The 27711-nt window shown below is 31.5% G+C and overlaps 2 protein-coding genes and 2 non-coding genes across 5 annotated transcripts; all 4 read left to right on the top strand.

The window, feature by feature from the left end:
- Nucleotides 1-424: 424 nt before the first annotated feature.
- LOC126842752 (coiled-coil and C2 domain-containing protein 2A) lies at nt 425-9841 on the top strand. 2 transcript variants are annotated; one of them, XM_050579885.1, is made up of 25 exons: nt 425-804; nt 872-1000; nt 1071-1157; nt 1662-1754; nt 2327-2423; nt 2494-2673; nt 3595-3730; nt 3803-3923; nt 4002-4312; nt 4390-4593; nt 4792-4971; nt 5238-5492; nt 5552-5788; nt 5855-5954; nt 6021-6227; nt 6449-6642; nt 6705-6816; nt 7163-7350; nt 7418-7613; nt 7674-7826; nt 7939-8104; nt 8473-8591; nt 8658-8927; nt 8994-9362; nt 9546-9841. In XM_050579885.1, the coding sequence occupies exons 1-25, from the start codon at nt 721-723 to the stop codon at nt 9732-9734; spliced, it is 4377 nt and encodes a 1458-aa protein (XP_050435842.1). In that variant the 5' UTR covers nt 425-720; the 3' UTR covers nt 9735-9841. The 2 variants fall into 2 exon arrangements, with proteins under 2 accessions (XP_050435842.1, XP_050435841.1); XM_050579884.1 differs by having other exon boundaries at nt 5846-5954.
- A 682-nt stretch (nt 9842-10523) lies between these two features.
- Nucleotides 10524-10642, top strand: LOC126843845 (5S ribosomal RNA). The gene has a single exon (XR_007686491.1). It is a non-coding gene; the product is annotated as a 5S ribosomal RNA (ribosomal RNA).
- A 2925-nt stretch (nt 10643-13567) lies between these two features.
- Nucleotides 13568-22310, top strand: LOC126842907 (solute carrier family 22 member 4-like). The gene is made up of 10 exons (XM_050580126.1): nt 13568-13890; nt 17458-17716; nt 18282-18388; nt 18453-18607; nt 19179-19347; nt 19409-19535; nt 20592-20704; nt 20781-20995; nt 21072-21253; nt 21456-22310. The coding sequence occupies exons 1-10, from the start codon at nt 13751-13753 to the stop codon at nt 21630-21632; spliced, it is 1644 nt and encodes a 547-aa protein (XP_050436083.1). The 5' UTR covers nt 13568-13750; the 3' UTR covers nt 21633-22310.
- Nucleotides 22311-22679: 369 nt separating this feature from the next.
- Nucleotides 22680-22798, top strand: LOC126843842 (5S ribosomal RNA). Its single transcript, XR_007686488.1, has one exon. It is a non-coding gene; the product is annotated as a 5S ribosomal RNA (ribosomal RNA).
- Nucleotides 22799-27711: the final 4913 nt, after the last annotated feature.

Genomic DNA, 27711 nt, shown 5'->3' with positions numbered 1-27711 from the left:
TTTGGCTGCACTAAACAATTTTTGATCAATGATTTTATATTTTTTTTCTACTGATACAGTAGACAAAAGATAACGTTTAAAAATAACCATTAAAAAATGTGTACAACACCATTTTTGATCAAAAACCAAAATACAGGTATATATTTACACGTCAATTTATTTTTATCAAATCACCTTTAAAGTTGTAACTATAATGTTGTCTACAAACAAATTAATAATTGAAAATTTAAATTGTCTAATTTTGTTTGGGTTTAAAAATTTAATTGAATTCTACATTATTTTAAAACTAGTTCAGAATTCAGCGAACTATAGCAAAAAACTATAATTGAATTACATTATAATATTATATACAATTTATTCAAATTTTCAAAACACTGAACATCTACCCAAGACCCAACGGTGAATCTTATCAATAAGATTGTGAGATAAACCGTTCGTTATCTTGGCGAATTTGTCGTTTTCCCGCCATTGGGACTGTTTGTGATAACGTAGTTATCATCATCACGTCTTATCATACCTTATTAGCGCACGTTGTCGTTCGCCATGGAGACGATTTCAAAAACAATAATGCACAAACAACACAACAATTAGGGCCGCTCACTTAATTATTCTTTTAGCTTAGCTGTTGTTTTATTGTGCCGTCAATTACGCCCTACCCTACCGGTATACTGTGAATTTAATTTAAATATTAATTTAAAACGGAAGGTTAGCCAGTGCAACATGGAAGATAACGATCTAGAAGTAACCGATTTTTGTATAGAAACACCAGAACCGCACGAAACGCCAAACGCCGCGTTGGATTTGGTAACATTCATAACACGTTGTTATTTTGGATAACATTCTTTTTTATAAATTATATTGCATTGCATAGGGCATGAGTCCGGCCAGCATGTTGGGTAGTCGGCGTCCATCCATCGACGGTATGTCAAGTACGTGTACATCACAATCGGAAGTGCGCTCGTTCAAAGACCGTCTTCGAGAACACGTCAATCAAGTCAAAGTACTTCATTAATTAAATAGGAAGAATTAATTATTATTGTTTTAAATACTGACATATTTTTAAATCGCAGGAGCGTGCTTCAAGTGCAGTTGTCGAACATGCCAAAACCAAAGTCCAACACAATATCAAACAACCAGCAGAACGTTTTGCTCAAATGGTAATCTAATGATTTTCTTTCAACCCAATTCTCAATTGTTAAAATTTAATATTGCAATTATTGCTACAATTTTCTATCAGATAATATTATATTAACGCATTGCTTTAAACCATTCCTATTCAAATCGGACAAATATAATTTTTTAATGAAATTAACGGTTTAATGTTTTTATTTTATATTAATAAACATTACATGTATTTCGTCTTGGGAGGTTTCTAAATTTAATTAGAAAAGGGTTGTTTTGGGTTTACCAATTATTGTAAGAAAAAAAATCATATTTTCATAAACCTTGTAGCTTAAAGTTTAGATCCTAAGTGTAAAAATAGTGAAACTAAATTTTTTTTTCAATATATAGTAAAGGATAATGATAAATATTTGGTATGCAATACCAAATATTTGGAATTATCTGAAGAAAAAAAATGTTTCACCAAACATTTAAATTTATATTTTGTATAAAAATGATTACATATGTGCCCTTCTTAAATTTGACTAAAATTTTTTTAGATGAGTTCTGAAAATCAAGCAGTTCAAGTTGCTTTAGAAAAACATAATAAAGATAAACAAAACCAGAATTTGGTGTTCGGCGAAGCAAATCAGGTCAGTAACTTCAAAAAGGAAACGTCATGTTTTCACTTGTATTTCTCTCTTAATCAAATTTACACAATATACTGGAGAATTTGTGCACTATTTTGTAGATTTTGTTCACCCACTGTGTTATCAAGTGTGAGCTACTCGAGGCACTGTAAATTGACAGCAAATAATTTCATTTTAGGTTGGTCAAAATTATGTCGTTAATAGGTAATATTATATATTTATATTTTACAATATATTCCCAGTGTTCTTTTAATTGCACACACAACGACTCATTATTAGTTTTTCTACTAAGTTAAATTTCTTTCACGGGCTGTTTCATCCTTATCTATTGACCATAGTTCCTGCAACTGAGCACCTGCATTTCCTCACCTGTCTAAAAACAGGTGCACTTTTCCAAGCATAGACTTCATTGAATCATATCATAAACACATGTTCGTCATACTCGCATCAAGCTTTTGCATCTGCTTTCCCCCTCCCCTCCTCTTTCTTTGTTCATAAAAAAGTTGTAGGTGAGTGAACACAATACCCTTACGACTAATCCACTGAAAATAATTTAATATATACTTTTTTTAAAGCTTGACAGTGAAACGGAAAGTTATGATTTTTTTACAAAAGTATGGGACACTCCGACTACATTACAAGATGTCAATAACCAATCGGCTGAGTTTTGTGGTTGGCTTTTTTCAGATTCAAGCTAATATTTTTACGTTGTTCCAAACATTTTTTTTCTTAAATTTTACAGAGCCTGAAATTTCCAATCCTAATGAGGAAAACAAAAAACTAGTGACTGCAGATTATTTAGGTTTGACCGACGGAGAAGATGACGAAGTTTTAGACTATGCTATATTGCCATTTATGGATACTTCGGTGAATATAAAAGAAGCAGCCAAGAAAATATATTTCATCCCAGACGGATCACCAGGTTAAACTCTTTTTTCTCATTAACCCATCATCAATGTTGCTTTTAATTTGTATTTATAAAACTTGCATAAGAAATTATTTGTTTGAATAACTTTTTTAATAATTATCTTATTAGTATATAGCAGGGGTGGCCACCAACCTTAACTTTGGGAGCCGCAAATTTATAAAACTAATTCGAAGCGATCCACATTGTTAAGAGATGTTTATAAAATAAAGAAATGAAAATTTATTAATTTTTCTCTAAGCTTGGTTTCAAGAGGCACACGAAACTGATTTAAGAGCCGCATGCGGCTTACGAGCCTCGTTGTGGGCACCCCTGGTATACAGTTACTAAATTTAAAATATTCAACTACTCTTAAATGAACAAATTTTTTTTTATTAATTTATAATATATATTTTTTTATTGAACTTAGAATAAAAAAGATAATGTAAATTAGGGTTTCATGATGTGTTAATTTACTTCCTATTTTTTTGTAGGCATACTATTGACAATTTGATGCACTTTATGACTAAACCGAATATAGACAATTATTGTTATTAACAATTAAATAATATTATATTATTATATTCATATAATTGATAATATATTAATACATATTTAATATTATATAATTTTATTATTATATATAGTATTATATATCGATAACAATTTTATCTATTTTTCATAATTTTTTTAAATCTACATTTTTTTCCATAAAAAAGCATGGAAATTGTTTGTTTAAAGTAAAATGATAATTGTTGTATAATAAACAAGTTACTATTTTAGTAACAAGGATTACAAAATTTCTCAATTTAAAAAAACAAAATTACACTTCTTATTATATTGTTATTTAAGAAAAAACATTTTTTAACTGAAACACATAAAAAACACAGTATTCACTTGAAAAATTAATTTTCTTAACAAAATGATTTTTTGTTTTAGTGAATCTTGAAAAACGTTTAAACCATAGACAACCACGATATCCAGAAAAAGAAGGGCTATACGTGGGTACTTATCCTCCGGTTTATGAAAAATGTCTCAACAAACTGCAGCAAAGACTTATAAAAGCTGAAGAGTTGTAAGTAACAAAACTTTGACAGTATAATACATTTTATGATAAAAACGTATGTATAATTATTATGTTTTGAAGTCATTGGTTCGGCGAAGACGGCGAACCTATTAGATTACCCGATCCCTTAACAAACCCGTCTGTTTGTCAGATTCCCGAAACATTCAGCAGTAATGGATTTTTAGAGCTAAACTATACAAATGTAAGTATTCGAGAGAGAAATTTACACGTTTATATATATAAATATATTTTAGTCGTTAATAATAAATTTTACAATTAGGCCATGCCTTACAAAAATCCGTACAGCTACAATCCACTTTCGCACGACCCAAATGAATTGAAATTTGTTTTGGAATTAGAAGTGTCCACAATTCATTTTAGTCATCATGCACTTTTCAGTCGTCAACACATTCTTGATAAACGACTTTTACAACTGTATCAAAAGTATGAATATCGCCAAGAAATTGCTAGAACAAAAATTTTGTCTGGTAGATTGGACGCCTTGAGAAACGCTAGAGACACTCTGTTAAAAGTCATAGCAGAAGAGAAGGACGATGAGTTATTAGAAATTCACAAAAATCGATTAATGAGGTACATTTCCCATTTAAATTTACATGAGTGAATATTTTTAAAATTTTTATTGGTCAATTTCACTTTATTGTTTTTAGATATAAAACTGAAATCAAAGAAACTTGTTCTCAGCGTTTGCTGGAAGGTAAAGTAGACCGTTCATTGATATCAAACATTTTAGCCACATGGAGGGACTTGAAGAAGTTAAGAGAAAGACAAGAGTATACTGTTACTAACAGTAAATTGGAGATAATTGTCGAAAACAGCGATAATACTGAAGAATGGGAAACTGAATTTAACAAGTAAAATCGATTAAAAACTCGTTTTGTTTTACTGGTGTTAATTATTTTACATGTTCACCTCCTACATTTATATGTATGCATGTGTCTCATAACAAAAATTGTTGTGATTGAGTGCACGCTTAAATCATAGAAAAGTGGGAGGTAAGTACACATTACACGTTTCGACTATACCTCTAATATTCGTAAATGTAACGTTAGACAAGTTGAAGAGACCATCGAAGAAATGAAGGAAAACAACATGGAAGTCAATATTCCTAATGTTCGAGATCAAGTATTCAAAAAACTTTCAGAATCTATTCGGTCACCTGGCGACCCTTTTATAAGTTTTATGATGACTAAAATTGAATCAACGTCAGATGATTTATTAACTGCCAAAGAGTAAGCAACTATGATATTCTTGTTTTTTGTTATAAAAAATTTTTTAAAAAAAACCCAGGTCCTTTACGTTTTGCATACAAATTGCCTGTTCTATTGATTTGCTATAAATGAAGAAATTGGCTCATAATTATCCAAAAATATCTTAGGTCCAGACACAAAAATAGAAAAGAAAAAAATTATAAAAATACAATTTTTGTAATAACAGTACTTTCTCAGTTATGCCTCAAACTAAAAAAAATGGTAATTCAATTATTATTTTTTAATAGTGAACTCCAGAGGAGGTCTGCATTGACGAAGTGTTCATTATGGTTTGACGTTATATTCAACGGCCATGTTGTATGTGAATCTGCCAAGGTACCTATGAACAATACTTTTAGCGTCGACTTCAACCAACAATTTGTTGTCGAAGTCCATCAGTGGCCAGAAACTTTGTCTTTGCACATACACACTGGAAACTTGAGTTCGAAAACTGTGTTTACCAAAGATCCCATCACAGAGCTTTACGTTCCATTCCCAACTAGGTAACTTGGTCAACTTTGATTATAATAATAATAATTAGCAATTAAACTTTGAATTTTAGCAACACCACGTTAGACGTTGTGAACAATGAAAAATTGGAGTTTAGTTGTTTTGGAAGCCAGAGTGTTCAAAACGCTGGCGTTGGTAGCGGCACAGATTTTAAAATATTTCCTGAGGACACGGAGTCACTATGCTTGTATACGTCTGGCGAAGTTATGTGTAAAGTTGGGTGGGGAAAATTTGGAGATAAAATATTATGTCCACCAGAAGAGTATTTCAATAAATTGTATTCGTCGATGTAAGTTCTTACTTTTATTATTTTATAAACGAGTCTAGTGGAAATCATATGCTTCAGGTCTAACAGTGTGTTACCGGCTAAAACGGAAAAATTATTGAACTGGATGAACGATTTGCATCCAGACCCCAACGACCCAAACAACGCTTTGTTTTTCGATGCTCTTAAAGTACCTACTATAAGGTTAACTATATATTAAATGTTTTTTTTTATATTGTCGTATTTATTTAAATAGAGCATTGATGAAGAAACTGTATGTAACATGAACTCGAAATTCAGATTTAACGTTTACAAAAAACTGTTAGAATTTTGTACGGACGAAGAGTTAGTATCAAATCCGAGACTAAAATTATTGAAACTCCGTGATCGTGGAGAAATTGAATTTCGGTCAATAAAAGCAGTTCCACTAAAAGAATGGGTTATTCCAAAAGATATATTTAATGTGAGTAATGTTTTGTAAATACAAATTTGTAAACCAATATTTTAATTAAGAAATAGTATAAAAACTACTTATGTATAACAATTAATTATATTATAATTGTTAATGTTTTAATTAAGATTTTTCCCAAAGACATGGTTTGATAGTAACTAGTAATTATTATAAAACCGGATAATTATTTTAACGCAAACTGTTATAACACTCCATTGTCTTTGTTCATGTAGGAGTTTGAAAACCGCTCATCAACGTCCGAATTAGCTTTAGAAGTTGCTGGTTTAGGACCTTTAGAAACGAGTCGAATTTGGGGTCGCTATTCGGTAATTAGACTATACGACAAGATTCTCAAACAATGTAAACTCGGAAACCGAAATAAAATCACAAGGGACATCATAGTCGAAGATAATGTACCAGATATAGGGTAAGTCTTTCGTCGATCAAAACATAAATCAAGTTATAAACTAAAAAAAAAAATTATTTTAGAACTCTGGGCTTGACTTTTATGAAAATGTTCCAACCCAAGCGTCCGTTGCGCCCAAGAAGGAAAGAAAGGAAAAAGATTCCAGTGAAAAGTCTATCCGGACAAGAAATAAAAGTAAACAATTAAGTCTAAAATCAAGTATGTTTTCCCAAATCGAATAATAATTTTACACATTTAACAATAAAAATGTATAATAAGTTACAACCGAGTTAATCTTACCGTTACAAATATAATTAATTATTCTGATAAAATTTTGGAAAGAACTTTTGTCAGAAATATTTTGCTTAAACTTTTTTTTTCTATTTCAATGTGTAAGACAATTGTCCGATTCAGAAAAACATATTTTATTTTAGAAAAAAACAATTATTCTTTTTAATAAGAGTAAAATCAAGCCCGTCACTTTATCTTAGATTTCAATTTTTCAAAGAAACTCATCATTTTTTTGGTTTTAATTATTAAGGTTACAGTTAACGTTATGAGAGCTTTTGAAGTACCCGTGCGAAAAAATTCTGATTTAATGATAGGAGATTTGGCGATGGTTCCAGTTCAACCATTCGTCGAGATGTCATTTAAAAATCAAACAAGTAGAACAACTACAGCCGAAGGATCGAATCCAACATGGAATCAAGATCTGAAGCTTACAGTAAGGTAAATTTCCACATTAATAAACCGTTGAATTCGGTTTTTAACTGATGTAATACATTTGTCTGCGTAGATCGAATTCGGTCGACTTTTGTCCAAACGAAGTTCAATCGATTGACGATTGTATACACATCAATATTTATGATGAAATAGTTGTGGACATTTTAGAAGACGAAAGAGCACGAGAAACAAACATTCATCAGCGATTGGAAAGACACTGGTTGGGAGGTTGTGTCATACCGATTTCTGCATTGTTCAATAGTCCTCAGGTGAATTAAATAAGATTGGGTAAAGAGTAACTAAAAAATATGTTTATCATTTTTATCCAGATTGAAGGTGTGTTCCAAATGAATACGCCGAGGCACCTCTTAGGTTATGAGAGACACATTTCAAATTCAGAAAGTTCTCACTACAGGAATTCGACATTTTTAAGTTTATTCATAATGGCTCAACCACCATTGCATCCTCCTGAACCTATTAAGGTATATCAAAATCACTGTGATGCTAAAGAGTGACATGATGCTCGCTTAGCCGAATTTTGATATGTGACAATAATGTTTTTTGAGATGTTATTAATTTGTTTTTATTTTCTAGGAAAAATTAGATTGCAACGAAACGCCAAACTTTGAACGGTATTTGGAGTATTGGTCGGCCGAAGGTAAGAAACAGTGGCCTCATCGCAAAGTAAAAACTCTTGTGATACATTGTAGTGGCAAAACTGTTTGTGTGACGAGATTTTTCAGATCTTTACCTCTACCCAGTAAGTGTTACCTCATCAGTCCACATCAGATTGTCTAAAATAGACCTAATGTGTATTAGGTTAAAAAGGCCCACCTGAATATTAAAGAAAAAATCAAGTTAAACAAAGTTCAAACTCTTAGCAAATCTATAACAAATTATCAACTTTTCAAAGTCAACAATACTAACATGATATTTGCAATTTTGGTGGTTTATAGTAATTATTCTACTACTATATACTTATTGTATTTGTTTTAAATGATGACAAATTTTTTTTCAAAATCTTTAATGCATTCAACAAGTTTATTTTAATAAAATTGGTGGTTTTTTTCATTTTTATTTAGTAGAATTTCTAAAAAATATTAACTTTTCAATACTTGTGTTTTTTAGACATATCGGAAGATGTTCAAATAACTGCTGAAATGGCTGCTAGATTTGTTTCCCTTATACCTATCGTTAACAGTAACGTCTTGCTTATGGGTCACTTCGATGTATGGTTAACTGGAGATGTAAGTTTCATTGCGACTACTTGTTTCAACAATCGGTTACTTACAAATTTTTTTATTTGAATCCAGCAACTTTTGGGCCTCCTTTACGGTGGAGGCTCCGGTGTTGATCACGGCATTCTTCTTTGCTGTTATTTCATGAAACTCAATATCAAAGTATGGCTCGTACTGGGAACCGGCATCTGTGGAGGTGACGCTGCCTACGTTTTGACATTGTACTCACTGCCAGATCACACGACTGTGCACTGTATTTGGGATCCACTTACTGGACAAAAGTATTCTACCGGTGATAGTTTTTCACCGTTGCAAGAAGTTTACTGTTTAATAAACGATGAAAATGTATTTGAAGTTTAAATGATAATAACATTGTAATGCGTGCCTAAATCACTTTTGTGTTTTTATTAGATATGGTTGAACGTTCAACTTGAGAAATCAGTGCCCAGGACTAGATGGGACGTAACGCAAAACAAGGACTGGAATGCCGCTTTTGGTAGATTTCAAGCTGCACCTACCGTTAGCGGTTCGGTTCAGCCGCCCACAATTGATTACATGCCAGCAGCCATCGCCGACGCTCGTTTGTTGCAAGAAAAACTGGAGAACACCTTGAGGAACGTTCTGATGAAATGGAGAATGAAATCCAGAACTATATGGAATAGATACTGCATTACAGTGCTCAGGAAAATCTTACCTCATTTGGAAAAAGAGACTTGGAGCAAAAATAATTTAGATACCGCATACCTCGAAGAGTTGCAACATCTACTTGTGTCCCATAAGGTTAAACAATTATATTTTATATTTAATAAAAAATAGTTTCTGTTATAGGTCTGCAATAATTTTAATAATTTTTTTTATAATACGGAAAAAAAATGTTTTCTTTGGCTTCTACAAGTGACAATATGTATTTGTATGTCATGAACCTTATAAATTATTAATATTGAATTCTTTTAATAATTTCAGATGTGTGGGTTTCCAATAAACAGGCCTTACAGCAGTACGGAAAATTTAATTGAATCGATTAAAGCAACAGGATTACACTTGAATGAAAACCCACAAGTTGAATTTGCATTGGCGGTCTACATACATCCGTATCCCAATCAGGTGCTGTCCGTATGGATTTATTTGGCATCATTACAACCGAGACGTTAATCCAAAAGACTAGCTTTGGGAACTTTTGCTAATGTTGAGAATATTTCTAAGATTAATACATATCGTCTATTAAGATACTTTATATTCATGTTTAGTTTATATTTGTTCGCTACATTAAATAACTTAATTAAAAATAAATTGTATATTGATTTATAAAACTGGAAGGACTGTAATTCCACAAACCTATACCCTATTCCTTGTTACCATTGTAGGATACGATCAGTTGTAATTAGCTGTTCATAGAACTAAAATAAAAATGAAAGCTAATAATTAAGCTCGCATGTCAAGTAAGGGTGGTGAACGACAGTTTTGTAATGAGCGTAAATCAAATCCAATACTTCTAGTACCAAGTTTGAAGGATTATCTAATACATTGTGCATGTTCACAAGGGAGTTACTGTTAAATATGGTCATTGATAACATAACTTTTTTTATTCATTCTGGACCGGGAAATTGTAATTTTTCCTACTTTTTATAAATAATTTAAGAAAAATAACGTGTTAAAATTCTTACTTAAAAAATAATTTGTGATTCGTTACTTGGGTAATCACTTTTAAAGACATACCTTTGATTATTTAGTAGTAACTAGTAACCAATCAACTACCTACTAATAAAAATACAATTTTGAATCATTACATTTTTAAAAATACTTAGTAACTAAAAACACCACTAGGTTGTTATAAGAGAAAATGCTATAATACAATTTATTTTTGACAAGTAATTTGCTTAAAGCTCAAATAAATAGTTTTTAAAACTACAGTTAAATATTTAAAAAATATACCCAATCATCGCCAACGACCATACCACGTTGAATACACCAGTTCTCGTCCGATCACTGAAGTTAAGCAACGTCGGGCGTAGTTAGTACTTGGATGGGTGACCGCTTGGGAACACTGCGTGCCGTTGGCATTTTTTTGCATTTTTTTCAAAAATTTGTTTAATACTATGCCTTATTTTTCATTAATACTCGTCTAAGTAAGATTTTAGTCACTCGTTTCTTGTTTATATATTTTATACTTTTTTTTTTTTTTTATATTTTATATTAAATATCGAACAGATCTAGTCAAGAACAATTTGTGCCGCGTGCGTTAGGGAAAATTCAGAGAAGGAGCTGGGGTTATTTAGATAATTGTGGTCATAGATTTTTTATCAATTATTTTTACCGCATAAGGCGATAACATAAGTCGAATTAATCAATCAAAGATGACCTTTATTTAAACGGTTCCCAATTCGATCTGATAGACTGATACCATCTCTGTGAATACCAAGAAGACACTGAAGTCGATGATCAAGTTCAACTGTTGTCTAGAACTATAATATCAAAAATATATTTGTTCGACTTTTAAAGCCCCAAAAGCTGAAGAATAAATCGAAATTATATCAGTATGAAGAATAACAAAACCCGCAAATTCAGTAAAATTGCAAATACTTTACAGACATATTATGTTGATATAATATATTCGTAACATTATATTATAAGTAACCTTGTAATATTTTATATTATACGATTTTTAAAATTATGATTTTTTTCTTCTAGAAATTAAATCAGTGATCACTTGAGGTCCGGATTGGCAAAGGCGGTAATTCCAATAATTGGAGCAGATAGTGGTAACTGGTAACCGGTGTATGCAGTTTACAATCTACAGCCGTGACCGTGTTTTAGGTTATTTTTTAACTGACCTTACATACATGATACATTCCTGTAAAAGTATTCTTACATTCATTTTTAACAGTTACCAATGGTACTTTAAAATGTATTTTCATTAAAATTCGAGACAATCTAAGTCGCCATTCATTTAGATGTAAATTATTGGTAAATATTTAAGATTTCAAAAATGTTTATAATCGTAGGATGTAGTAGCTTGGATTATAGCTGTATACCGGACTGTAGAGGTTCCATTGCTTATTGCATAATTAATATATAGTTTTTGCAAATGCTTTATTTGCTATTCTTTTAAAATCACAATTCTCGTTATCTGGTGTTTTCCAGATTTCATAAGCAAATGTTTTTCGGCCTTTTCTCGATTTTGACGGGGAAGGGATTAACCTTTTAAAACTTTTAGTCTAATAAAGTACCTTACAAGTACGATTTCTGATCTTGAGAGCTGCTACACGAAGAAATCAGTTCAGTAGCTTAAAAAATATCGGGGGTACAAACACAAAAAAAATAAATAAAAAAAACCATTGTAAATACAATATCTTGCGCGCTTATAAAAATAATACTACACTTCACCTTTCCTCTTGCCCTGAACTTGAAACTTCAATAACTTCAAAAATAGTTATCTAAAACTGGTTATCGCCCAGTCGAAATTGTTAATATATTGTTCTCAATTTAAAAAGTCAATGAAATGTATGCGTTACCATTTAAATTTCAAAAGTTTCCATCAAAAAAAGTTGGGAGGGAGTAAAAACAAACAAATGGCGAGAAATTTAGATCGCATTGCATAAAAACACTATGTGTAAAGAAAAAATGTAATATCTTATTAAACCCAGCGAGATATTTAATGGTCCACAATAAGTTGATCACCTTGTATATAATATATAATAAACTAGATTGCAAAGTGTACATGCCGCCAATAGAGATATTTGAAGGTACCCGTTTCCGCGATATTTGTGAAAATTAGAACCTTTCCACATGTTTATAACTGATATCACTGCTTACGACAATTAAGATTTAAGATATATACCTATCTACATTAATTTATACACACATAAATCCCACAAAATAGCCGACGTTGACCTCTATTATTATCACTGGTTAACAATCCAGTTTATTGTATAAATCTGTGCCTATTCCTCCAGTCTGGCGGGTTGGGTCCAGGGAGCAGATAACGGCTGGACGACTGAACGTCAAACCACATGTTTTTCGGGGTTTACGATTCTTCTGGGGGTTATCGTCACGCACAGTAATGATAAATGTAATTTATTAGAATTGTATTGAACGGAGATTACGGTTGCCTATTATTGCTATTATATATACAGGCAGACCCGACGGACATCTTATAGGACTTGTATTAAAACGTCGGCGTTTAGCGCCTTGTGCGACAGAGCGCGACTGTATCTATATAATTTGCCAGAGAAACACGCATACCGTACAACAGAATATTATTTTAAATAAAATTAATCATATACATACCGGGTGATTGGTTAACTATGGCCGAGCCAATAATAACTTGGAAGAAATTTGAATTGTTTTTTATGTTTATAGTTATTAGCTGGGAAAAATGTATGTCAAAAAACGTACTTAAAGAACTTAAGTTTTTTAAATGGTAACGTATATGATATTTGTTTAACTTTTTAAATTAATAATAATTTGCTGAACATTTTGACTGGTCGATAACTAGTTTTGGGTAATTATTTTCAAAGTTATTTAAGTTTAAAATTTAGGAGGGAAGGAAGGGTGAAGAGTAGAGATATTTTTATCTGTACGCGTACCCCGATCGCACTTACCCTCCAGACTTAAATTTTAAACTTAAATAATTTTGAAAATGACTATCCAAAACTAGTTATCGACCAGTGAAAATAATGTTTAGCAAATTATTATTAGTTTAAAAAAATTAAACAAATATCGTATACGTTACCATTTAAAAACTTAAGCTCCTACGGTTTTTTAAATAATATAAGGGATGGGGTTATATTTTTTAAAAATATAATTTGTCCCGACTAACAACTATGAAGGTATGAAAAAGAAAAAAATTAAAAAAACTAATTTCTTCCAAGTTAATGACTGGGCCATAACTAACCAATCACCCGGTACATATTATGTATATCTCATACGAATTACGATTTATGATTGTACATAATATTATACTTGAGTGATAGATAGGCTGTCAGTTGCACTGATAGTCTTCCACTTGCCGTCGGCCACGGACGACACGGTGACTTCGCCGGTAATCTAGTCGTCTTGTCGCTTCCACGTGGACAGCACTCGACCGGATTTTCAAACCGCAACAATATTCCAATAACGCAATAGGAACTTTTACAGAAGATACAAGCGCAATAAAGAAACATAATAAAATGGATATCGACGACGTTTTGGTGTCCGCGGGGATGGGCAGGTATCAAATAACAAAATGCATCTTGTTTGGATTGGTGCTCATGTTTTCCAACATATCTCCGGTAACATATGTCTTCACCGCCGGCGATTTGAAATACAGGTAGCCCTTCGGTTTTATGACATATAAGTAAAGCGATACACCAAGTTTGAGTTACAGTCAAATAGGGTATTAGTTACAAAGTTTTTATAGCTTTATTCTTTGTACATTTAACATGATTATTAACGTTCAACACGACTATTGAAAGTTAATTTACAGTCAAATAAAATAAAATAAAATGATTTCAAATAAAGTCAGGGAAATGCATAGAATTCAAACTAAGAGGACGCCACATCGGTGATTTCTATAATATTTCCTTGAAAACGTTATGAAGAATTCAAATGTTTTTTAAAAAACTTTAATCAATGCATTCGTAAGGACAGTACGTTTGGAGTAGAAACATGTGTTTTTGTACAAAAATAGATCCTATATGCGTCATAAAAGTTGAAAAAAAAAATAATTATCAAAATAGATACTTCTTTACTGTGGTAATATGTATGTTTAAAAATGTTAGCCTAATGTTATGTTTTAGCGAAATTTGCCTATACAATGCGCCTTAATAAATGCTATTGTAGAGGACGCCACACCGGCGAAAAACGCGGTACAAAAATGTGTTCACGCGTTTCAAAAATACGGCTTTCTGGGTGATTTTAAGGCAAAAATAAAAGTTACAGATATTTATAGAAGTAAAAAAAACGGTTATGTCATCGTCTTCAAAATGCTGTTATAACTTATATTTCGATTTTATAATAGTTGTTTTCGCTCTAAAATCACTATGGACCGAGTAAAACACATTCTGCGTAGCTATGTTAAGATGAAATTGTTTTTTTTTTTAATTGCTGTCAAGGGTGCTGTGATAGTCTGAAAAATAAATTAACTACCAAAAAAGAGTCCTAATTACTGAACTAATAATTACACATCACAGTTTAACCTTTAAGTTAAGATTTTGCAAAAAATTGCCTATAAATGGCCGGCGTGGCGGCTTCTGCCCTCTTAATGATGATAACAAAAGTATTAATATGATTGTTACACAAAATACTGTTTAGTGTTTAGTTTACAATAACTTAAATGTAATTGACGATGCGAGCTGTTATCAGTGCTATGAATTTTGTTAATTTACTTTGAATCGTTTGTTTTTTGTACTATTATAATAATTGGATTTGGCCGCTTTTTTTTTTTTTTATTCGTATAAGATAACTTTCTATATGGTTCGTATTTTTTGTTTAATTAAAAATAATCGTTAAATTAGCGTGTCAAAGCATTTAGATCACTCTATATCCAAATTAATAGGTATTACTTTATAGTCATATTATGTAGTGAAATATATTCAACTTCATAATATAGCTAACACACTATAGCTTGCCAACTATGAAAACTAATAAGGAAAACACTCTTCACTTTAAACGTTTTGTATTAAAATTTAGGCTTGATTTTACTTATCTACAGCCTAATTATAAGTGATGTCGCACTTAAATACTAACCTAACCGACGAAGCTGAGGGGCAGAGATATTGAGTTACAAATGTTAAACTAGGATGTTATTTCTTAAAAAAAAATTAATGATTAAGTTGTATTTATATTCATATAGTATTGTACTGACACTTGTATTGCACGATTTTCAATTTAAAATTAGGCGTTTTTCGCAAAACTAAAACTCAACAATTACTTTTTCATTTTTTAAGTAGTATTAAGTAGGTACTCAACGCACATATTTTTTTTATAAAAAAAAAAATCATGCAGTGAAGGGTGAAAGAAGTACCAGATTGTCTCGCTGTAAAACAGCAAACAATTATTACATCACACTACTCACAGGTGAAACTTAAGTAATGCCAATAAAAATTATTATAATTATATACATTGTTATGTAAAATATACATATTATTAATGTGAGCGATTTAATTTATACAATGCTAAATCTATTGTTTTGTAAATTATCGTTTAAAGTGATGCGTTAATCTTCCTCTCCAACAAATGTCAAGTTCTGTTTAAAACAATTTTGAACTTGAATCTATTATGTTAATACATTCAATTAAATTTTAATTGGAAAGACGTGTATAAGAATAAGATATTACTCAGAAGACAATTAAATGGTCTATATTGATAGCTCAATAATATATTTATTATAAAGTCATTACTCATTACTAACAGCTAACCGAAATTTAACTGCGTACAACATTAGATTTAGTTTTCCTTAAGCTTGATGAGTTTTTCAAAATGAACTTGCTGTCTCTGTATGCTTTTGGTTATATATGTTAGTTAAAATATTACTATATAAGGAAAAAGACTAAGAAGGAAGTACTCTCTACAGTAAATACTTTTCAAATGAAGTAGTTAACTTGTTAAGTCTTGGATGTCTATTGACATAAACCGCTAAGTGCTAATATGCTTATTTGCTAAAGCGATTGAGTGATTTGTCCAGGACTGTGACATTTCATTGTTTAAAAAAAAACTAGAGAAAAGACATTTAAAAAACTTAAATTAATATTTAAGTTTGTTATCAAAAGCTATCACTTATCATTTAATAAACGTTATACGGCAAAACGCCTGCACAAAAGTAAAAATGTATCCATTTATGAACCATCTATTGACAATTGATTTATACTTTATAACTATTAATAATATTATTTTATTTTTATCTTTCTTTGTATATAACTTTTATATTTTATTTATTTTAACCTTATTAGTATCTAAACTTAATTGTAACGAATGTCTATTAGTAATTACTGTGTCATTTGGCAACCCGTTGTTCTCTCTAAAACAAATTATAAACCCGCCATATTTTGTCTTATCTATTCTTATAGATGCACGCCAAGACAGTAAATAATTTGCATACGAGATTGAAACTATCAAATGATTATTATCAACAATTAAAATACTTGTCTGCTCCTCCGGTCTATTGTGAAATGCATTATTCCCGTTTAAACGTGATAGAAAGTTAATTACCTTATATTAAAAGCTCGTACAGCCAATTGCAGTTTAGCGATAAAGTAATAAAAAAAAAATCTAATAAATAAAATAATATAATATAATATACTTACTACTCGTATTTATATATTTTTTTAACAACAAATTATTTAATAACATAATTTGTTCAATGCATCTGTTTTATCAGTATACGTTAACAGCTAAGAAATGAACATAAGTAGAGAGTATAGTTTAATTTTATATCAGATTTTTACTAATAATTTTACGTAATTTCATAGTAATGATATCTAGGCTTAAGCTTTGCTTCGTGTTTTGTCAAAAAAATTATGAAAAATATTGTAATCCCTCCTGAAAAATAATCTACAACTACCGTATGTCTCATGTGAAAAGTGCAAACTTATTTCTTGCATTTTGCATTCCAAATCTCGTTCTAAAATACGCCTCAGATTTTAATATGAACACACAATTTCTTACACGGTTATAGTTTCAGAACAAGTGTGTATTCTCCAAATTAAGGTTGTACAAAAGGGTATGTTTTTTTTTTTAAATAAAATCTACATCTCGCTCAAATAAAACGTATTACCTAACATTTGGCAAGTTATACAAACTTGACGAGACGAACAATCGTTGTAGCTAACCTGACTTATAACCCTAATTATCCTTCGTAGTTAGTTTTCTTTCATAAACGATTGTTTTTCTATTACAGGTGTCAAGTGCCAGGGTGCGAAGACACTTCTGGCAATACCAAACTTACGTACAACCCGGAATGGTTGCAGTACTCTACGCCTTTCAGAGAGGAGACGGGCCACCCTTACAAGTGTGAGCGGTACGGCAAGGCAATGGTTTACGACAATGGTACGAAAAGCGATCAGTGTCTTCCGCGAGACTTCAATCAGACTATCATAGAAACATGCCGCAACGGCGATTGGGTTTTCGAAGATCACGAAATCACCATCGGCACGGAGGTTAGTACACTTGATAAAAAAAACTATAGATAATAATTTACTTTTGTGAGTTGTTTAAGTGTATAATCGATGGCGATAAGAATAACCTCGGAATGCGATCGTAATCGTTCAATTATGCAATTCGATTAGTACGTCGTGAACGAATGCAATGGTGTGCAAGTATTTGGCATTAGTAATTATGCAAGAGAATTGAAATGGAATTGAAGAATATATATATGGCGAGATAATAAAGTGAACATCCGGTAGAAAGAAGCTACAGGGTTGTTGTGTGCCAGAAACGTCTCGTTCAAAATAAAAGGAAAACTCTGTATCAGTCATATTTTTTTTTGGTTACTCACCAAAGTGCAATTTTATTTTACAGGTTTATTGTTGCGGGCTCTCTAAAATTTAACTTTGATCGTTTCCCAGTTTAATAATGTCTCAAACTCTAGTTTGTTTTAAATTAGACTCGAACAGGGTAACAGGGGATAACCTATCTGGCTTGGGAAATAATTTGTAAAGAGACGAGTGCCGGAAGTAAACATTTTAGCGGTCTCTAAATGTCTTGTATTCATTTGTTTTTCAGTTTGGACTGATGTGCGAAGACAACAAATGGAAGTTATCTATGGTGGGAACGGTCAACAACTTTGGACAATTCGTGGGCATACCACTTTCGGGTATGATCGCAGACAAGTGAGTCCATATACAAATGTAATTCACAAATTGCCTAATTAATTTTGAACGGCTTTTCTCGTAGATTTGGTCGAAAGTTCGGAATGATATTCGGTGCGGTCTCGTCGGCCATCTTAAGTATCATCCAATCGCTCTCAGTTAGTTACACGATGTTCCTGGTTCTAGAACTTTTGTCGTCTATAGTCTCCAGCGGTGTATACACCATTACCTTCGTACTGGGTACGTTTGTTCGTTTTATAAACTTATCATTGAGTCCAAATCTACTGTAAAAGTATGTATATATTTATAAAGTTTGCTAACGTACAAGTTCGTGTGGAAAAAATCATTTTTTTCAGCCACTCTTACGACTAATTACCTTCCTAAAACAAAATAATTATATCGTGAACAGCTTTAAGTGCTACCTACTTGCAGACCCTTTTTTTTCTGGTTAACCCTCCGGTGGGCGCGCTTTTTTTGTTATCATAAGAAATCAATGGGATAACATCACTCAGTGCTGCCACGCGCCCGCCGAAGGGTTAAGCGACTGCCTAGAGACCATATTCAAAATATATATCTAGCCTCTATAGCTGTCAGTTATACGTAATCTCAATTGTCTAAATCAAAACACTGTATGGCTAGGTTGTTAAACAAATTTTAAAATGAACAACTGCACTTAAATGAATTTATTGACTGCAGTATCGCAGCGTCATCATACTCATTTCCTACCGAAGCCATTGGATGAAATGATAATATAATAACAACACAACAGAATAAACATACTAAAAAATGTAATTAATTATGATATTTTTAGCCATGGAATTGGTATTGCCCAAGCAAAGGGTAGTATTCTATTCTTTACTGGAAACATTTTATCCGTTCGGTGGAATGCTGGTAGCTTTTATCGCTAGTCAAGTCAAGGACTGGAGGTTACTGTTGCAAATATCCAACGTTCCAGGATTGCTGTTTTTGTTGTACTTCTGGTGGGTAGATTCGCAACCGTTACCATCTGCACGTCCAAATAACTGATTCTTTTGCACTTAGGCTAACTGAAGAATCGATGAGATGGTTGGAAATGCAAGGCAAAAAGGATAAGGTGATCAAAATTCTCCACAACATAGCGAAAACCAACAAGAAACACTTACCGGATTTGTCAAACATGCAGTTGGAGGTAATTTTAATTGTGTACTTTTAACACGAAATACGTCTAGCTGTACATTGACCAATAAATTAGCGAAGTACCCTGTTATTATAATGCTATAGTAATGACCTTATCGACTTCTTTTAAGTGCAGTCTGCAGTCGTCTATAATAAAAGCAATTAACCAAAAATACTATAATACAATAATTGTGTTAAGACAAATGACATAAGTGCTAAAATAAATCATAGACATTATGCAGACTTTAATTGGTTTTCTAAGAGTACACCTAAACTAAACGCGAAAAAGGTCGATCATTTGGTTGGCCAAACTATTATAACATTTAATAACATAATATTAATAATTTCCATTTTGAGAAAATTTAAGTAAAATTTAATGACATCAATTTAATCGTTATTTCATTCAAACGTCTCGTTGAAATATTACAGTTTTTTCTCGAGTCAAGAGTCACAACTTTATCATCAAAATTAAGTTTAAAAAAATTACGCTTGTATATACGAGTACCTTGGTTATCTCCCAATAAAATATATATACATATATACCCTATATAATACAAATCACGTGTTATCTGCATTGGTTTTTATAATAATCGTATTCGTTACCCATTGGAAATATACATATAACGCGATAAGGGTGTACACAGTGTAAGATAGACGATATACATCAAATAATTATTATGCAAAAGTGATAAATCAACTGTTTATAGAATACTTATTTTAATGTCTACCTAACGATATAATCTATATACATAATCTAGATTGTATAGATCAAGAAGTTCAAAGAGACAATTTTATGTTATCATGTGTCACTATAATTATTGTTACACGGCATATGTACTTTATTAACAATATGAAGATAGGAAATTATGTGGGATAATTTTATCCCTTAATATTATGCAAAAATATTATATTTACGTTGAAACCACTTAGTGTAGTTTATAGTTTCGCCGACACCAACTAACCCAACTATTTCAGTACTATTGATCAGCACTCCCAATACGTAAACCCATGACTATGGTAGAACGCATGATTGTGCAATTGAAAATGAATGGCTTATAATATTTTCTAGAGCACAAGTTACTTGACCGACGGCGACGGGGTGAAATCCAAAGCCAGTATCCTTCGAGACATAATCCGCTCACCGATGATCTTTCTCAGAACTATTCGGTGTTCACTAGTTTGGTACATGACGATGCTGATATTGTTATAAAAATCTATTTCGTTTTTATACTTTGCAAATTATGGATTTTATCCGCAGGATTGGCATAACTCTTGTGTACTACGGTCTGTCGATCAACGCCACGGACATTGCCGGCGACAAGTACATCAACTTCATGTTGGTCACGTTTGTCGAGGTACCATCCTGTTTGCTCAACTGGTTCATAATGGAAGAATTGTCCAGGAAATCGTCGCTGGTGACAATGTGCTTACTCAGCGGAGTCACCTCTGTGTGTTACAACTTGACGCCGCCAGGTAAACTAGTTGTTTTATAGTGACAATTTCACTCAAACGCATCGTTAAAATGTATTTGATTTTGTTTGCCCGACAGATTACATGTGGGTCAAGTTGTCGATGTTCATGATCAGCAAGCTGGCCATATCAGTGGCGTTTTGCATTGTGTACATGTTGACCGTAGAAATATTCCCCACGCGCATGCGAGCCACCCTTTTGGCCGTGTGCTCAATGATGGGGCGAGTCGGTTCCATGTTAGCGCCGCAAACCACGCTTTTAGTAAGTACACAAATAGGTAGTACATACGATCAAACTAAGACACGACGTTTTTTAAAAATAATAAAAGCAAACGAAATCTCGGGACGATAGAGAAGTTTTAGAAAAGAGTGTTTTCAGTTCAGGCTCTCTTATTTGACTTTCACTCGTGATCCAAGGTCGCAGCTTCCAGTCTAAAACGGAGCTCTCTGTGGTATTTTTCCAGGCGGTATACTTTGGAGAGTATGTGACCATGTTAGTGTTCGGAGTGACCGCGTTTTTGGTGGCCGCCATCACCATGACTCTGCCGGAGAGTAAAAACATCAAGCTGCCCAACACGGTCGACCAAGCGGAACAGATCGGCCACTTCCTCCGTCGGGACAGTAAAACTGATAACGAATAGCAGAGCTGGCACCGCTGGAAAAGTGATAACAACGTGTGTTATCACCTGGCGTTTTTAACGTGGTGTGCTTGGAAGTGGATTTCGCGACGTTTGAACAATCCGTGTACCTACATATACCTATCAATTTGCTTCTCGAACCTAACTTAAACGGCCACGGCTATGTTATTTTGATGCGTTCAAAAATAATAAGTACATTTTAAAATAGTAACAGTCGTCACGTAAGTACGTTCGATTTGAATCTGACCCAAGGACAGTGGAAACGGATTACCATTTTCTTTTTATTTCCATCGCTTAATTAGTTAATTGTATATATTTACATTTATATACCTAGATATTAGATAATAATTACATTTTAAAGAGTGATCGGAAATGTATGAAGGGGGGTTGTAAAGTGAAGGTCCTTATTTTCAGTTACTTACCTACCTCACTCTTCGCCTTTTGTTACATAGTATATAACATTTGTTGACTGTTACTATATTTTGATAATAAAAAATATACAAAACTCTAAATAGTATTTTTAAGACCTTATTCAATACATCACAGAAATATATTATCTAACTAAAAGTAATTTTTTAATAGACAAAAATACAAGTTCGTGTGAATTTTTTACACATTGATATTAAGACATTATCAATATTGCGTAGGTGCTATTCAAAATTACGTTTACTTTTGATTTACCTACAAATAGCTGTTGTATTATAATTTTATATTATTTTCTATTACCTATCCGCCTATATTTTGAAATTATTTATTTATTTTTAGGTTTTGGAAATATATATAAACAATGTAATGTAAGTTTATAAATAATGTATAATAGTAAAAATTAGTTTGTTATAACGTTTCTTTTTAAGTTTTGTAGTATTATAATTCATTTTAAGAAGTGCGTTCATAATACTTTGATAGCAAGCAAATATTAAAAAGATTTTGTGTGTTTTTATTTAAACATGTTATTTTAGTTCGGGTAAAAACTTCACTAGTGACAAGTATTTTCCACGGCGAATCATTTTCTAATTATAGTGAAATATCTAAAAAACCTAACCTTCTATCGCCAACGACCATACCACGTTGAATACACCAGTTCTCGTCCGATCACTGAAGTTAAGCAACGTCGGGCGTAGTTAGTACTTGGATGGGTGACCGCTTGGGAACACTACGTGCCGTTGGCTTTTTTTTTGCATGTTTTTTTCAAAAATTTGTTATATACTATGCCCTTATTTGACTACATTTTTTGTCCAAATAGTTTTTGGTCATTATCGTGCCGTTCTTTTATAGTTTTTAATTTATTAATTAACATATATTATTACCTGCGTTTGGTCAAAAGTCAACGTCCGTGATTTTCTGTCGTGCATAAGAGAACAAATCAATTTTAGTCATTGAACAAATTTCAACTTAAAATTAATTAAAAATATATGCACTTATGTTTTAAGAAATACTAATTAATTAGCTTTAAAAGAAAATATGCTTAAAAACTGTTTAAGAGATTTTGTGTATCTTTAGAAGTACATAGTGATTTTAGAGTTGTGTCTTTAGCCACAATAACAGAGTTCAATTAAATGAATAAACAAACTTAAGGGTTAAGTCGAATCGCCTCCTTAAATACTTTCTATCGAACTGCGTCAAAATTGTATTCAGTTGCTTGCGGTTATCGAATTTGATTTTTAAAAAATTACTTTTAAAATCAAACTTGGTTGTGTATCAATTACCTAAGCACATAGAAAAATCACACAACAAACTGATGTGAAGGTGTTGGTACTCTTACTGAAAAGATTAAGCTCGTAGAGGGCTCTTATATAGCCATAGAGAGAAAATGAGTTATTTGGATAAGCTGACGGTTTAGCAGGCGTTTAATAATTGTTTTTTGAATTAGAACTGTTATGGTGGCGCCTAAAATCCTATACTATATGCGTTTAATCCTGACTGCAAGGACAACATCGAAGTTATAATATTGGGAGTAAAGTCGACGCATAAGTATTCACAATTAATATGGAAATCAGTGTGTTCAACATATCCATACTTACCGACAATAACAATGTGGGTAGATGCGGTAGCCGGTGAAACAAACGACAGTTGACAGCAGCTGTGATAAATTAAGTGTAATACATAATGGTTTATTAATTATTAGTATTAACGCGATTGAAGTATGTTTAATGTTGACGATATGATTAGTAAATAATCAAAGTGTATTAACCGAAATTACTGAGCTAAATACCTGGTAATAATATAATATGAAGCCATCATTTTTTTTTTCAATAATCTGAACTGATATCATACATAAAACATCAATATATGTATACATTAATTATACATTGAAATGAAAAATACGATGGTTTTTAATAGGTAATTCATTTTTGAAACGTCTGACTTTCGAGCAGGGTTCAGAACTTAAGCTATTCTTCATCTTACTACTAAAAAGTAAAAATTTACCAAAGTCTACAATGAAGCTGCGCGGTGCTACAAGTCACATAAGCTACACGGTAAGTTAGTAGGTATGACCTATTATTAGTTAGTATTATATTTGCACCAGAACGACAAGGAAGGATTTTAAAAGAATCGGTCGTACAATCCTTTTTTAGGTCTTATTCTTTAAGTGAGATTTCAATTTTGTTGCAGCGAGTAATGTAAATAGTTAACATATAAAAAAAATACTATATAGTAACAACCATTTAAAATGTTTTAATTGTTGCATTATGATCTTTACAGAATCGCACTATAGTATTTGAGATTATATCTAATAGATGGCGACATAGTTATCATAGTCTTTGATTTAATACATTTTAGTTAGTTTTTATTTTATGTACCCACTTCTTGATCGATTTGTTTTTACTAAACATACAATTTTGCCATTATTCAATATAATGTATAGGTATTTAGAAACTTCTAATTTTGTCAAAATTAACAAATATAGTAAACACTAAATCTTGTTGTAACTATCGGTCATATTTAATAATTATATATATATATATATAATTTTTTGCATAGTAAATGCTAGGTTCAAATTAATTTTATTAGTAGATTAAAAGAAAATAATAATGGCAAGAACCAGAAAGGTATAAGTGACACTATGTAATTTTTGAGATGATGTATACAATTAAATAACTTAATTATTATAGCTTCTAAAAAAGGTTTTTATTAGTAAGGAAAAATATGTAATAAAAAAATATAATGTTTAAACATTTTTAGAATCAAAATTCTAATAAAATTAAAAATGTTAAAAGTGTGCGTTATGCACTTGGTCTTGTACCCAAAAATAAATTATTGACAAAAGGATCTATTTTGATTTATTAATTAATATTACTGGGTAATTCTAAATAATATGTAAATATCTGATTTTGGTGACATTTGTTATCAACTTGGTTGTCAGAAAACCAAAAATAAAATCTTAACTAATTTAAGGCTGTGCAAAAAAATATACTGTCTGTGTGATACAATTTAAAATTAAATTAATTTATATGTGACAAATACCACCAAAACATATTATGTTGAGCACATAGTCACAAAAAAACATAGGAACTTGTCAAAAAAAATGTTTAATTTATTTTTTGCTTTTCAAAATTGAGCCGTTGAACAGTTCAACCGCTGTAAAATATTTCTGGGGACTACACTGGTCGTCTGCCACCAAAATGAAAATTAGCCGTAATTTACAATGCAATTAACCTAATAAAAGTGGAACAAAATGGACCTAAGAAAGTTAATTCTTTCATTGACGAGACATCCCACGCCGATGACATTTGTATGAAAAATGTAATGAATTGTATTGTGCGACATACGATTTTAATTTTTTTATATTAGTAGTTCCTGTTTGTAGTAGTTCACTTGTTCATTCAAACCTTGTAGCTGATGTTTACCAGAACAGACGGAAACGCCATCGGTTAATTGGAATTAATTAAGGAAATGTAGGTTGGAAATAGTCTTAAAGATATATTGTTGTCATACGAGAAATGGGCAAAAGCATATTATTACGGTCGATTCGAAAAATCGGCATGCATTTTGATATTATTTATTTATAAAATCGTTACCAAAACTTCTGGTAACCATTTATCGTAAAACATTTTTAAAAAATTGCCCGAGAAGTATAATATTGATACAAAATAATACAGTTTAGTTATATCTGTAAAATTGCATTAGTTCAACAGAGGTAGTCTGACAGCTGACTGTTGAAATTCCCAATATGAGTAATAATTTACTCATAAGTTTTTTTTACATATTTTATTAGGTATGTAGTAATAAATAACACATTTTAAATATATCATTTTTAACAGTGATTTTTCTTAGATACCCTAGGACTCCAATAATAAAGATTTCAATGGTTTTAAAACATAGTTTCTTAATTTTTACTTACACGGTCTTAAACTATTTTATATATTCTCATGCTAAAAACCGTTTCAACTAAACTATATCATAATAAATTCTATTGTTATTAATAATAGTATTAACGAATTCTAAAGTCTACAATGTAAAAGGTTTATAAAAAGGTGATTTTTAATTCATAAATTCGTCAAACAATAAACGCTTTAACTACAAACTAAGCGGACTATCCATTCATCGCGTTAGCCAGGTTCAGGACTTAGGCATTCTGTTTGTACCTTCGCTCAATTTTGGCCCCCTACATTATCCTATCAATTCCAAATTAGTGTCAAACTTTTGTAAATTAATTGTAAATAAAGAGACACAGTATAAGACACAGTATACGACACTGTATAAGAGACACAGTAGGTATAATTTTTAATTATATAATTAATATTATACAACATTTATACAACCGTCCATTGTAAAACCGTTTGTAACATTAAGCTTGATATATTTTGTACTGTGTCATATCAGTACTACGTGGTACCGGCCAGTCAATCTTTTTAATCAAAAAAGGGCATTTAAAATTCGTAGGTATTACTTAATTTGAATACTCAATTTTTAATTGATACTCTATACACTACCCTTATCTAATTAGTTTTACACTACAAATTAGTTCTCGATTAATAATGACCAGTTGGTACTCTAATTTAAACAGATCCCCCAAAACACATATTTTGTAAACAAATAAAAGAAAAATTATAATTATTATTTGTATAGATATTTTGTTACATTTGCATATTATAAAAATTGTAAATACTCATCAATAAACGTCATTAATATATATGTGTTTTTAAATGTCACGTAAATATCATTAAATAATATGGAGGAATATGGAAGAGGATAATGGAGGAATATGGGGGAGGAATATAGAGGAGTATTTATGAATTATGAAGGGATTATGGAGGAGGAGGATAAAGGAGAATTATAGAAGATATTTATGGAGGAGGATCATGGAGGGATTATGAAGGAGGATTATAGAGAGAGTATAGAAGAGATTTATGGAGGAGAATCATGGAGGGGTATAAAGGAAGATTCTCACACACACACACACACACACACACACACGCATACCCACACTCACACATATAAACACTCACACACACGCACATCCACACACAAACACGTTGATGTTGATGTTGACGTTGATGTTGACCCTAACTCATCCTCGTCCTCCGTAATCCCTCCATTATTTTCCTCCATCCTCATCCTCCATAATCCCTCCATGATCCTTCTCCATAAACCCTTCACGATTCTCCTCCAAAGATCTCCACGATCCTCCTCCATAATCCCTCCATAATTATTAATTATCCATCATCATCCTCCTCCGTAATAATCCATCTATAATTCTTTATATTATTGCGTATTTAGTTAAATTTTTAGTTTTTCCTAAAAAAAAAAAAAGACTAAGAAGAAACAGCAGGTTATTTGAAAATGTTTTAAGTATTGTAGAGTTAAATTAGATTTTCCTTCAGTCTAATTATCACACATGAAGTCTTAAATAAGATATCCATGTCAAATGTAAAATGTAAAATAAAGAAAAAGTTTCTACTTCTTCTGGGGGAATAATTATATTGGAGATAGTTGATGATATATTTTGGTATATTACCGTCAACTAAGGTCAAATGAAACATTTTGGGTGACTTGGAAGTTGAAACACTGTACTTTGATATCTAGAGTTATTTTTATCATATTTTTTTTGTGAAACACATTTACAAACTCCAGCCAAATA

Source organism: Adelges cooleyi, unplaced genomic scaffold (genome assembly GCF_023614345.1).
Source record: "Adelges cooleyi isolate 19-005CV unplaced genomic scaffold, UGA_ACOO_1.1 ACOO_flye_CR_arks_rails_tigmint_CR_PRNA_574, whole genome shotgun sequence".
NCBI classification, from domain to species: Eukaryota; Metazoa; Arthropoda; class Insecta; order Hemiptera; family Adelgidae; genus Adelges; species Adelges cooleyi.
The sequence above is the reverse complement of the archived record's forward strand: the minus strand, read 5'-3'. Positions and strand labels throughout refer to the sequence as shown.

Bases quoted from the DNA above. Each gene is read 5' to 3' on its own strand.
- LOC126842752 (XM_050579884.1), top strand. From the start codon at position 721: ATGGAAGATAACGATCTAGAAGTAACCGATTTTTGTATAGAAACACCA. The intron at 4,313-4,389 runs GTACATTTCCCA...TATTGTTTTTAG, and splicing joins CACAAAAATCGATTAATGAG to ATATAAAACTGAAATCAAAG. The intron at 8,105-8,472 runs GTAAGTGTTACC...TGTGTTTTTTAG, and splicing joins CAGATCTTTACCTCTACCCA to ACATATCGGAAGATGTTCAA.
- LOC126842907 (XM_050580126.1), top strand. From the start codon at position 13,751: ATGGATATCGACGACGTTTTGGTGTCCGCGGGGATGGGCAGGTATCAA. The intron at 13,891-17,457 runs GTAGCCCTTCGG...TTTCTATTACAG, and splicing joins GCCGGCGATTTGAAATACAG to GTGTCAAGTGCCAGGGTGCG. The intron at 21,254-21,455 runs GTAAGTACACAA...GTATTTTTCCAG, and splicing joins CGCCGCAAACCACGCTTTTA to GCGGTATACTTTGGAGAGTA.